Below are 13955 nucleotides of genomic sequence, written 5' to 3'. Positions count from 1 at the left end.
TCTGCCCAAAGATCGATTCAATTATTTGAGGTTGAAGCTTGGAGTTAAACCAGTAAGCAGCTTAGGAGAGGCTGTTGAGAGTTAAGCTGCATACTAGTCTTGAATCAAGTTGTAGAAGTTAATCCTGCAGATTGACAGTGAAGAGGATGAAGAATCGAATGAGCTGAAGAACTTTCCTTTTATAGTAATAGCTGTTAGGATATATCCAACGGCTAGTTTTCTTACTATTTTGAGAAACTCTACAGCTAAGAATGACAGCTATTCTTAGTCCTTTCTGCTGTAATGATTTCTAGCCTAGGTGTAAGAATCATAGCCTCCAATGACCTTGAATGGTTGGAGATGAGTCCTTGTGTCCTAGTTTTTAGGATATGTTTTTTGGCAGCTTGTGTCATGCATATAGAGTGTTTTTGGCTCTGATGCAATACTAAGAAATATAGACTGAAACATTCTCTTCTCTATGAGTTTTTTCCTCTCTGCATACGTTTCATAAAAAGGTTTATTTTGTTCAGTAGATCTGTCAACAAAAACCAGCAAGCTAAATACAAAATTCTAACATTCACCTCATCACCAATAATTATCGCCTGTTCTCAAATCACCGTACATAACCAAGAACAATGAAACAGCAAGCCTTGTCTAACGGACTGTGGCAACACAAATGATAAGCTAAGAAAAGAATATCCTAGGACTCAAAGGAATTGAGACTGTAGGAACTTCGACCTCTCAAAGAGGAAAAACTCTCTCAAAAAATGAAAATTTCAAATAGCTATATAAACAAATAAGTTACATGTCCCAAAATCATTACTCAGCAGCTTAAGGGGGCATGTTGACTTGTATAAATTAATTATGTGCAATTAGCTATTTCATATGGCATGTTAGATAGGTTTCTTTTGTGAGCTGCTCTTATAATTTAGAATAATAACCTTTTTGGATAGGATTCTAAATAAGCCAGTTGTATATTATGAGTAAGGGTATTTTTGGCATTTTTATATTTGGTGATGCGTTCGACTCAAAAGGACGGACTTGTGCAGAAACATCACTTGAACTCAGAATGTTTCTCGAGAAAGACCATATAACTAACTCTTGGTCTAGTAGCACTGCACTCCCCAAAATTGGAAGAGGTATAAATTCGAATCCCTCCCGTGGACGAAAACAGAAACCAAAAAAGTCCATATAATATCTGAGCATCAAAAACGCAAACGGAGCAGTATCAAGAGACTAATCAATTGTATGTATTAGTAAAACCCATCAGACAACTAGTTCCTCCTGTTTCTCCAACACTAATGCACAAGAGAAAGGGTGTTAGCAGATCAGAAACCTATACAAGCACATTGTTACCATCAGCCATCCTGCTTCCCGTTTAATCCGCTGTGTGTTCCTATGCAGCACCGCCAGTGAAAACATCTAATGCAGCGGCTTGGTTCGGCACCTTTTAAGCATTTTGGTCGCCAGGAACATTTTACACAGCCAGGCTTCCAGCATGCAGGGCATTTTAGCTGCCATGAACAACATTTTACACACTTTGGTCTTCTACATTCAGGGCACTTGGGTAAGCAGAGTTTAATTCTACAGCACTTTGCACAACTTGCACTTGATCTCTTCTGCGTACGCATATTTTGCCAAATCTTTCTTAAACGAATTTCTGTGGTTATGTTCTCCATTTCTTGGATAAACCTGCAAAGATGGCGGATGTAATCAGGGTAAAGCTCCAGGTTGCAGTGTCCACCTCCTTTAATCCACAAAGGCTCATACGCATCCCTTGCCATTTTCCACAGTGCATCGCCATGTAACCAATTCACAATATCATCTTCTGTACCCTGAAAGATGATTTTCAACACATTTCTGATTATTATCATTATAATAAGGAAAATCAGATAAGTCTAATTAAGTTAGAGTAAGCAACAAATAGTGGGAAATTTCCTTTGACAAGCTCAGTCAACTAAATTCTTACGGTCAATGTTTGAAGGTTTAGTTTTTTTTTTATTTTAAATTTATTTATTTTATAAATAATTAATAATCACCAAGACAACAAAAGACAACTCTAGGACATAAAATTAAGGGGATATATACATGTCAAAACATATATCAGAAATGGTTCCATCCAAAGTTGTTCTCAGAGGTGCAATACTAAACAGGGTAAAGTTGGTGTTCACTTGAAGCCTTCAATTTATGTTAAGAAGCACAATCAAGTGATTATCATCCTATAATACCTGTTTAAGTAAGGTTTTCTGGTTCTGTTTCAACCTCATGCTAATATTAACAGGGGGAAGGTGCTGCTTTTCCTCCTTTTTTTTGACATTTCATATCTTCTTTCTAACTTTTTGGCTGTTACAGATATTGATCTTGAATGAAGTGATGAAGCTTCCGCTCTAACTAGTACATTTTAACAAGCTCTCCACAACACCATAGTTATAGACAAAACGAAAATAGTAGACAACCAATCAAAATGAGAATTCGAAAAACATTAAAATTTTGAGTGGACGAAGATACAAGAAACTGAGGCAAAAATATTTGAGGGCGGAAACAGTCACCCAACAATGATGAGCTTAGTTGTGATACCACTGTTAGATGTTGAACAGTAACTTGGGTTAATAGATACCATGGTTTAGTTTACTGTTTAAGATGATAAGAAATCGCATGGCTTTAAGTCTTAAGAGGCAAATAAAATATCAAATAGCTATTAAATCCAGGGATGAGCCCCACGCTTGCACTCCATGCTGACATGTCCCTCATATTGCCAAACTTTCACCTGCTCAACCAAAGTATACCTAGAATATATACCTACAGATCATTTTATCAATCATATCGACACTACGAGTGAGGATCTTGAGGGCTTAGTGACCCAAGAGTTGTGTGTTTTATCTTGAGGTTGTGGTTTAGATTGTTTTAGAAGCGAGGTTGAGCTGGGATGATTCCATATTCCTGTGCATCTTTGTTTATTGTGAAAAATTGTACACGGGAAAAACTCTACAATCTTGTGGGATTGTTGTGTACTGGCAATTTTCTGGGCATTAAGTGATAGTAGAACTACTAAGACAGATGAAAGGAAGTAAATTTCTTGTGGGATCTCAATGGTACTTGTCGGATGCAATGTTCTAATACTTTACTTTTGTCTCAGAGGTTTTGATTGTACCATCGGTGGAGGACTCCTGATTCATATCTATTGTACTGTCAGTTCAGTTTACATTAATAAAATAATCTGCTTTTTCCCAAAAAAAATAAAAAATATGATGTCTGCTTCAACAATTTCAGATCAGCTCGATAAATATAAATCCTTAACATTAATGACTACTGCTGCCTCAAGCTCGTCTTAGCAACACTTTACCTATCATCAATATAGTAGGATGCCTAACTAGATTCATCTCCTTCATTCCACACTCCAGTTTTAATTTTCTGGTCAAAATAGAACCAAAGAAAAGGTCCTGATTTCACTTGGTCAATATGCAGGTGATTTGAAAGCTTTCTTCAAGTATTTCCACTGAGTTACAACAATTTCCATTGAGGAATTGGGAGGTCAGGTGAATTGGACATGTTTGTTGAATCCTTAAGAAGCTTGATTATTCGACAAGTTTTTAGCATATTATTGAACAGAAAAACTAAGGAAATTCATAGAGAGAGTTATATGGACATGGACTTGGTGATCAGAAACTACATAGTTGTTTACAAAAACAAGGAATTAACCAAAAGTGAGCCAAGAACAAAAACATATGAATGGATGTAGAGAACAAGCAATTATACAATTAGACTTAGTGTGGAAACCCTCCAAGGTGATGTGAAAAACCACGAGTCAACTCTGAGAAGCTTGTTCTATAAAAATTGGGATTACGAGTACAAAAATCTCTCTAACTCACTAGAAGATTACACTCTAAAGAGAATACACACTCTTGGATAATCCCTCACTTGTAAGGAGGCTACTTTTACTCTTTCTCTTTCACAAATGAATCTCTCTACTCTCAAGCCTAGTTAGTAACTTCACGTATCCTACATGTTTATACGTATTTTTCAAAATACTTTCATTTTCCATACACTTCTCAAAGATACGGTAAAACAAATGTTTTTAAAAAAGCAAACGTACGATACAAGTATTATACATGCATGTACGTACATATTCTTCATGTTCAATACCCATATTTTTTGCAAGTTCTTAAATAACACGGACAAAACTTACGTATTAAACACGTATTTTTCACATTTAATTGAATGAGTCCCTTCTATTGAGGGATTCCTCAAATAAGTTATTTGAGGGACACCTTGTAGGGCTCACTCCACATTGCATTTCAATGATTGAAACTGTCTATTTTTCATGTCTTCATTCACAGATCATCCTTGAAAAAAATTTGGCAAATTGTAAACCATCAAGACATCTAGTTGTGATGAAATAAATAGACAAACATTGTCTTTTCAAGATACAGTAAATGACTGTCTTATGATCCAATGGTTAAATATTTTCCGATATTGGTGATTTCTTGCAGAGATGATTTACGAATTAAGACTTGAAAATCAGACAGTCAGATCACTGAAAAACAAATGGGGAGTGAATCCTACAAGGGTGTCCCTAAATAAGCTCATTTGAGAGATCCCTCAATTGAAGCTCCCTCATTATTGAATAAAAAGACCATACATCAAAAAATTTAAATAAATAATATTAAAATCCTACATAAGGGCCAAAATTCTCATCGTATTTCTTTAAAAACCTTTGCTGAATAATACACGTATGTATTTATTCATATTTTTCCCGTCTAGTATTTTACTAACTAAGCTCTAAAGTGAAGAAGCGATGAAACAATGGAAAGAAAGTTTCTACAAACCACCTCCCTTTTATATAGGCATGAAAGGGGAGAGATAAGATTCAGTGGGATGAAAGATTTCATGAATTACGCCCAACACAGCCATTTATTGTCTTAGAAAACTGAATAGTTGGTTCTTGTATGACAATGAATCTGACTTTATCCATTACTCCAAATGAATTATTCATGAACTAAATAAAATGCAATTTATTTACCTTATATGACCTTACCCATTACCCCTAATAAACTTCTGATCTTTCCCAGAAAAAACTTCATGCAACTTCCAAAGTACAACCAACCCCATACCATGTGGACTCTTTCAAACTTAATCAATTTCAGTTAGGCAAAGTGCACAAATCATCCATGTGTTGTAGGTCATATGTCAATGTTGCCCCTGTGGTGAAAAAACTTTCAATATACCATCGTGGTTAAGCCTGCTACCAATCTCAGTCTAAATCAAAATTTCAGTCTAATTGTGCCCATGTGCGCCTCATGTTCAGGAGTAAAAGAATCCTTTCAAGTCATTGACCCTTGTCAGGCCTAAAATAAACCTTTTTCCCTGCATGTGATGTGCACATGGACACAATTGGACGAAAAGTTCCATTCGGTTTGAAATTGGTAAGAGGCTTAATCACAAGGGTATTTATTTTAAAAATTAAAAACACCCTAGGGGTAACATTGACCTTCAACACACACCATAGGGGATTTAGCCATTTCAGTTGGATGAGAGTTATGAAAATTATTTCTACCTACAAGGCTCTATCTCCCGTTCTTCTCAGTTAATTCTATTTTCCCAACTTCTTAAGACTGGAACTCTTACCTAGACAATCAGACCCTTGCATTGCATCTACAACCAACGCTTTACTGGCATTGAACATTTTGCAGGTTGCCACTCACATCCATTATCTAATCTCCCATATAACTAAAACTAAACGTGAATAGATGTAGGTGGTTTTATGATAGAAATGGTACAATTTTCAAAGATTTACAAGCCACAAATCAACTCAACTACGGATTAATATCAACTAACTGGGGTTGGCTAAGTGAACCCTTTCATATCTAAGCCTCTCTAAGGCTATCTTATTTGCTAAGTTCACTCTCAGAGGAACTAAGCTTTACACTGGCCTACAATATATAGTATAGCCTCCTTCATTCACAAGAGAGAGAGGAAGAGATCTTAAATGTAAAAATTAAAGCTACACCAACTTTTTTCTTGTGAAATCAATGGCCCCATAAAGCCACAAGCTCATATTAAACCAAACAATTTGAACCTCAGATGCAGAAAGCCTATGTTGGCAATCTAAAGTCCCCCACTACCAAGAAAAGTGGTTGACCAGACTGGTAAGGTTACCCAGGCGAAACAAAAAGGCCATCAGGGTTGTCCCATTCGTGGGAAGATGAAGTTTTTCATATGCTAAAGAAATCATTCGCATAAATTGCTAAATGGGAGAAAGTGTCTATACTCAACTGATGACAATGGGGTCAGTGAAGTACTGCAATACAACCTAATTTTATTTTACACTTAAATGCTGGTATGCTGCAAAAGATGCTAATGCAAAAAAAGTAACATACGAAGAAATTCAAGTGGAAGGAAAGAGTAACTTCATTAGCCCTTGAAGAATTATCAAGCATACAAAAGTTTTAAAAATACAAAAATTATGCATTCACATGGTACTGTTTCCTACAATTTTACACTGACAGAGAAGAACGGCGGAAATTCAAAGGGTGTGATTATAATTTTTAACATTTTCAAGAAGACAAGAAGTACTTACATGTATTACTAGCACAGGGCACTTCACCTTCTTAATTTTATTGATGTTCTGCACACATTAGAATAGCAAAAAGCTTAGAATAGCAGAAGAACGAGCTTCAGCAATACATAATATTAAATCATTCTAACAGTCTGCTGACATCAGTATAACAAACTGCAGACAAATAGCTTGATAGACTGTTTCAGAATCAAGCTTTTGCTAGACATCTGCATTACACAACTAATCAAGACATAATCTTCACCTTATAAATGTCAAAGCAGAATGTGAATTTCACATGGCACAGCACACGAAGACCAGAAAGAATTGCGCTGTGCAGAACTACACCCCTCAGCCTTGGCAACTTAGCCGCCAAATGCAGTGTCGGTCCACTTCCAACTGACTGCCCATACAAGATTAAATCTTCCTGGCTAACTCCATACTCAGTCTCAAGGCACTCATATACTGCCTCTATGTCAGCATATGTATTCTCTTCACTAGGCTGGATTTCATTAAGAGGAAAAGAAAAAAAAACATAACAAACATAATTAGTATTTCTACTGAACAACACTTCACAGCCGCTGACGAGCTCAGTAGATGAGAAATTCTAATCTCACTTCACAGCTGCTAACAAATCCAACATTATAGAAGAATAAGCATAATCCTTAAAATCAACCGAAACCAATGCCCATAAAGCTGCCTAGAACCTAACTCTATTCCAAACTTTAGATTAACCATATCATGCAACATCTAGCAAATTTGGCCCTGTTTGTGACAGTGTCAGCACAAGGACTTGTCGGTGTGTTTCTTGTCTTCTCAACATTCAAACTTTCTGCTATTCTACTAAACTAATTCCAAAATTCTACCCCATTGTACATTCCTGCCATCGGTCTCTTACATTCTATGTTGTTCTAGTGTCATTGGTCCTTGCTGAATTCTTCTCCATCTTGGAGGAATTTATACAAGATTAATGTAGAAACTAGAACACAGTTAGAAGCAATCAGCCTAATTTCAGGTAAGAGACAATAAATGTCTTCCAAAATATATATCACCTAATTCCAGTTCGACAGGCGAATTATATGAAACAGTATTACCATTAAAAAGAATCTTATAATAAGGTGGAACTAGAACAAGATTCACATGATGTGGCATAAAATGATTGTAGCTACCTTGCCAGTTGAGGCTCCATATCCAGAATAGTCGTACCTGCATAACAAAATCAGGACTAGATTCAAATCCAATCAAGTGAAGTTACATATCAATCACATTGCACCCGATCAGTGAAATATGGAAGTAAATCCCATCATAAAAATTCAAAGGAAAAGAAATAAGAGTTCAAGAAATGGGGGTTCACAAATGTGAAAAAACCAATCTGCAGAAGTCATAGATTGTGCATTATAATTGAGAAGAAAAGGCAGAATCGTCAAAACGCAAAAACCACAGAAAACCATACTCAACAAAAAGCAATTCCTTTTGAACAAAGAGATAAAAAGAAAAGGGAGAGAGTAATGATATATATCTGAAGAGCCAGAAAGGCACTAAATTCCAAGAAAAAAAACAGTAAAGCTGCGTCTCCATCCAAGTAGAACAATAAAAACCAATTACTTTATAGAAAGAGAAAAAGTAATATTAGAAAAGGGAAAAAAGGTTGAAAAAGACTGATACGAACTAACATCTAGGAAAACTATTAACTCGACGGCCTTATTCACTTTCACTTTGATGTCTAATACTAATACAAATGGAGTGAGAAAAAGGAATAGATCTAAAAGCCCATCAACAAAATCACACCCAAAGATTTGCCAAAAAAAATTGAAACAAACTAAAAATCAGACCCAATGAAAAGTTTTTAGGAAAGGTAGTAAATGAAATTAATTAACGGTTGAGAAAAATAAAAACATAAAAACCCACAAATTGGAAAAGAGAAAAAATAGAGACAGAGAGGGAGAGAGGAGTTGGGCTTACCCAATGAGATTGACTCTGAGAGTGAGCTTGAGCTGGAGAAAGAGGTCATAGAGCTGACCAAGGTCAGCAGCATTGCCATGAGAGTAAAGCAGAGTGAGGCGAGCATAAGGGTTTCTGAGATAAAAAGCAACGATCTTGTTGCCGAGTTTTGTGTCAATGAGCAAGACGTCCAAGGAACGGTCATCGGCGTGAGGAACAGGCAAAGACGTCGTTGTGGAGGCGGAGGCGACGACGGTGAGCTTGCCGTCGTGGTCGCGCTTCTGGATCTTGTAGGTCGGTGGAGATGGAGGAAAGAAGGCAAATTTGGCAGCCAGGTGAGAGAACATGCACCCCATTCACAAATCCAATCGCAACCCAATTAAATAAATAATTTATTAACAGAGTTCAGCTTCAGCTTCAACTTCAAGACGACCCAACAACTCATGGAATCGAATGGAATACATGTGTAAAGAGAATCTCAGGCTCTGAACTGGTTTTTTTTTTTTTAAGCTTCTGGGTTTTTGGGTTTTCTGATTTTTTTTTTTTTTTTTTTTTTTGGGTTTAAGGTTGAATGAGAATGGAGCTAAGTTATTGTTGGTTGTAGTGATGGGGCAGCACAAAATAGTGCTAGTTACTTTGTGGTTTTGTGATGGTGTTTGCTTGGCTGCATATCTGTAGGATAAGGTCACTGGGTTATGACAGTACAAACTTATATGAGAGAGAGAGAGAGAGAGAGAGAGAGAGAGATTTGCAGGTTTTGTGTACTGTTTGAGTGAAGTGTGGAGTGTTGGGAAGTGGCAAGAGAGAGAAAGAGGAGGATGGTGGCCTGGCTTTAGAAAGGAGGAAGGGGGCTCAAGTTCAAAAAAGCTGAGTCAAATTTAAGTGCATGACTTCATTGCTTGTCAGCTGGACACTGTGCAGTGCAAGATTGCATTGCATCTCTCCTGGCTTACTAAAGCTACAAGACATCTCGTTTTCTGGCCATCTTGAAGAGTCTTCTGCGCACTCGTTTGTGTTTTAGACAATTCAAACACTCGCTATCCTCCTTTTGACATTTGTTTTCTCTTTTATCTATTTTTTTTTTCTGGTAAAGACATTTGTATTCTCTTTGTAATTATCAAAAAGCCCCCTTTTTCCTTTTTTTTTTTTTTTTTTTTTGGGTATTGCTTTTTTGTTTCCTTCATAAAATTGTGGGTGATTATTTGATGTCTATCTTGGTTTCTAAGATTTCATTCATTTTTTCTTTTCATAAAATTAAGGTACAGACATAATCATGTAACGGTGAATTATTCTTCAATAGAAGGTAATGATTATGGAATTATCACATTTCTGGGAGTGATGAGTGCAAATTTTTTTCTCTTTTACTCATAAGAGAAAATACATAGGACAAAAAATCACAAACAATTTAAACTTGAGTGCCACTTATAAGATTCAGGTTTCCTCACACAACTGTATTGAGGTTTTCTTCTCTATTTATATACATGATTGTACAGTTACAAATATTCAAAAGTTGAGCTGTTACATATCAAGCGGGGTTGTGATCAAGGGATGGTTACGAAATATATTAGGATATGGAGCAGCTGAGATCATGGAGATTCTACAACTTATGCAAAAGTAATTGTAAGATATTTACAGCTAATACGCCCTCTCAAGTTGAGCGTTCTTGAACTCTCAACTTGTCTCGAATGAATTTGAAACGGGTAGAGCTCAAAGGCTTCGTCGTTATATCAACAAGTTGATCCTTGATGGAGATGAATTTGAGATTAAGGCGTCCTGCAGAGACTTGATCACAAACAAAGTGATAATCAATCTCGACATATTTAGTGCGAGTAGGGGTGGCAATTTCGGACACGACCCGATACACGACTCGAAACCCGCACGAGAAATTAGCGGGTTCAACCCGCACGATAAAAAAACAGGTCAATTTCGGGTCAACCCGTTCTGACCCGTTTAATAAACGGGTGGGTTTCGGGTCAACCCGCTAACCCGCTATAATACCTATCTAACCCGTTTATTAAACGGGTCGTGTCACGGGTCGTGTCAACCCGTGTACAACCCGCTAACCCACTAAAAAATAAAGACAAATGGAGATTTCAAAACACACACAAGGGGTTTCGAACTCCTACCATCTTCATTTCTCTCAAACACCTTATCCACCATGCTACAAACAATTTTGTGATTTTATAGTATACATTTTGATATTTATAATGTTTCTTTTTCTTTTGTGTTTTCCTTTCTTTTCGGTCTCTCTTCTCCTCTTCTTTTTTTTTTTCTTTTTTTTCGTTCTTTCTTCTTTCTCCCTTTTTTTCTTCTTCTCTCTTTTCCTTTCCTCTTCTCTCCTTTTTTTTTTTCTTCTTTCTTTTCTTTCTCTTTAGTTTTCTCTCATCTTTCTTTTCTCTTTCTTTCTTTCCTTCAATCTTCTCTCCTCTCTCTCTCTCTCTCTCTCTCTCTCTCTCTCTCTATTTTTCTTTCTTTCTTTTCCTTCTCTCTTCTCTCATCTCTCTATCTTTTTTTTTTCTTTCTTTTCCTTATATTTTCTCTACTCTCTCTGTTTTTTTTAATTTAAATTTTTTCGGTTGTGGGTTTTGTAACATGCATGTTATTATTTATGAACCCGTTACACGACTCGAAACCCGCACGATAAAAGACGACCCGAACCCGACACGACACGTTTATTAAATGGGTTGGGTTCGGGTTGAGCATTCTTGACACGTTTATTATTCCGACACGACACGAACCCGACACGACACGACCCATTGCCAGCCCTAAGTGCGAGCATGGAAAATTGGATTGGCGGAAAGGTAAGTTGTTCCCAAGTTGTCACACCACAAGACAGGTGGTGTTGATAAAGTAAGTCCAAGTTCTTTCAGCAAAGAAACCAACCAAGTAATTTCACTAGAAGTATTGGCAATGGAGCGATATTAGGCCTCGGTACAGTCAGTTGCTTTTTGCCAAACCACGATACTAGATTACAACCAAGATAAATTACATAGCCACCAGTTGATCGACGATCATATGGAAATCCAGCCCAATCTGCATCACAAAAGGCTTGAATGCCATTAGAGGGAGATTTGCTTAGGAAAGACCATGGGAAAGAGCGTGCTTGAGGTATCGAAAGATTCTTTTAACAGCTGTCCAATGCTCAGTGGTGGGGTTGTGCATGAATTGACACACCTTGTTGACAGAGAAGGCAAGTTTCGGGCAGGTTAAAGTTACATATTGAAGGGCACCTGCAATGCTTTGGTATTGTTATGGATTAGCAAGTGGTTCGCCACCAATTTTACTAAGCTTGGTGGATGAGGCCATAAGAGTATGAGTGGGCTTCATGTCTGCCAAATCAAATCTTTTGAGAATATCAAGATGACAGGACCCGATCCCAATTCCACTTTAGAATTCGAACCAAGCCCTGGGCGTGTCCGACATCTGGCAACTGTCGGGTACAAATGACCATATTACCCCTCCTGCTACAGTTACTAGGAAAACTTTCTTTGGACTTCTGCCGAAAATTCGGCAGAGTCTCCCCTGTATTTTGACCAAACCCAAGTTTTTCCACCTGTCAGACAATTAAATATATCCACACCAACTGCCAAAATAGAATAATCAAGTATTCACCAACTCCAGTTTTCCACGAAAACGAGATATCAAATCATTTTCTAAAGTTTACAGGGTTTCAAGGATTTTTTCCATAAAACTCTACCTGATTTGGTGGCGCGGAAGCTAGGAATGGTCCGGTGGTGGATCCTGCGCACTTCTACGGCCTGGGGGGGCGAAAAACAAGTTTAAAGTTGTGAGTGGACAAAAATAAGGTTCTTAAAAACAAGTTAGAACATAATAATAACCCTCGTTGTAAAAGAACTAAATAAGTAAGGCTAGAGTTCAACTGTGTTTAATATAAAGTATTCCTCCAAGATATCTATATAACACCGTATGTATATAGATTTGTAAACCTGAACAATTATATGAAAAGATAAAACATGCACGTACATTGAGAAGACTGATATAAAATGATTGAAAACAACAGCTGCATAAAAGTGCTCAAATTACTTTAAAACTACCACTTATTTGTACCCCTGTCATATCCGTCAATTCCCCTGGCAGGTCTTGGGCATCACGCAGTCTACCCGAGCCGCAAACTGGCAAAATAAGGGGACTATGATCAGCCTGATCCGCCGGCAGGTCTCGATGACACCAAGTCGACTCCAAGGGATCCTAGGGTGGGCAAAACTGTAATTTTTTAGCAATTGCATAAACAGCCCCTAATTTACAAAAATTGCATGAAGACCCCAAGGGATCCTAGGGTGGGGCCAGCCAAGTAGGAGAGAGAGAGAGAGAGTGTGTGTGTGTGTGTGTGTGTGTGTGTGTGTGTGTTGATATTTTGAAAAATATGGTGTAACACCCCGACCCCAAATTTCCCCAAATTTAACCAAATTTTAAATATTTAATTATTTAAGGGTATTTTAGTCATATTTTTAACCGGAGAGAGTTTGGGACCGTGACTTGTATTTTTGGATAGGTCGTACCGAGACGAGTTCATAGACACGTAGTGGGCTCGAATCGGAGTTGTAACGAGAGAGATATGGTCAAAAGAAACCCAGTGGCACAATCGTAAATATTTTGAAATGGGATTTTTTATAAAAATCTGGTTTTCTCTCTCTCTCTCTCTCTCTCTCTCTCTCTCTCTCCCGTCGGCTCTCTCTCTCTCTCCTCTCTCTCTCCTCATATCTCCGGCCACCGGCCGCGGCTGCGGTCGGGACCGGTGCCAAAAGAACCGGCTCGGCCTCGGCGTCACGACCCAGCCCTCCCCCGACATCGGCCGCCGCTCCAGCCGTCGGAAAATGGCGATTTTCGCCCGGAACTTCGTCGGCTCCGATCTCCCTCCTCCGGCCGGCATTTCTGGCGATCAAGGTATGGAAATTCATCCCTTCTGCATGCTCTAGCTGATGGTTGGGTAGGATTAGATCGATTCTTAGCGTAACCAATTCGATTTTCGAATTGAAAATCGGCCGAACTTCGGCCGCCGTGATCGGCCATTTTCGGCCACTTTTTGGGGGTTGTTCAAGAACAAAAGTGACTCCAAATGGGGTGTTTTACCTAGGGTAGGAGTTTGGAGTCTCGGTTCCAAGATTTTTCGACGGACCGTAATCGCTTTGGACACCCGGTCTGCCCGCGCGTGTGGCCGCACGTGGGCGAGGGTGGTGGCGTGTCTCTGGGAAGTTTTGAGGTCCTCGTGCCGTCACGAGCGCGTAGGATTTCGCGGATCTCAATTCGGACATCGTTTGACTATCGAACGGATATCGCCTATCGGGCGTTATCCGGGTTCGATAGGTTGGGACCGTTGGATGGTCTCGAAAATAATATATGTCAAACTAGGTATTTTTAGGATCGTGGAGGAATTCACGGATCGTGAATCGGAGCCCCGGATGTTCCGATTTAATAATTTAAAGATTATATTTTATATTAACCGTTAGATCGTGCGATCGTG

At 38.3% G+C, this 13955-nt stretch overlaps 1 protein-coding gene across 1 annotated transcript; it reads right to left on the bottom strand.

Annotated features, from left to right (window-relative positions):
- Positions 1-1152: 1152 nt before the first annotated feature.
- Positions 1153-9483, bottom strand: LOC117628448 (alpha/beta hydrolase domain-containing protein 17B). The gene is made up of 5 exons (XM_034360908.1): positions 8495-9483; positions 7702-7738; positions 6798-7034; positions 6557-6604; positions 1153-1814 (listed from the first exon to the last, which is right to left on the bottom strand). The coding sequence occupies exons 1-5, from the start codon at positions 8827-8829 to the stop codon at positions 1338-1340; spliced, it is 1134 nt and encodes a 377-aa protein (XP_034216799.1). The 5' UTR covers positions 8830-9483; the 3' UTR covers positions 1153-1337.
- Between the last annotated feature and the right edge of the window lie 4472 nt (positions 9484-13955).

The sequence above is a fragment of the Prunus dulcis genome, chromosome 5 (genome assembly GCF_902201215.1).
Source record: "Prunus dulcis chromosome 5, ALMONDv2, whole genome shotgun sequence".
Lineage (NCBI taxonomy): Eukaryota > Viridiplantae > Streptophyta > Magnoliopsida > Rosales > Rosaceae > Prunus > Prunus dulcis.
This window is presented reverse-complemented; position numbering and strand designations above follow the sequence as displayed.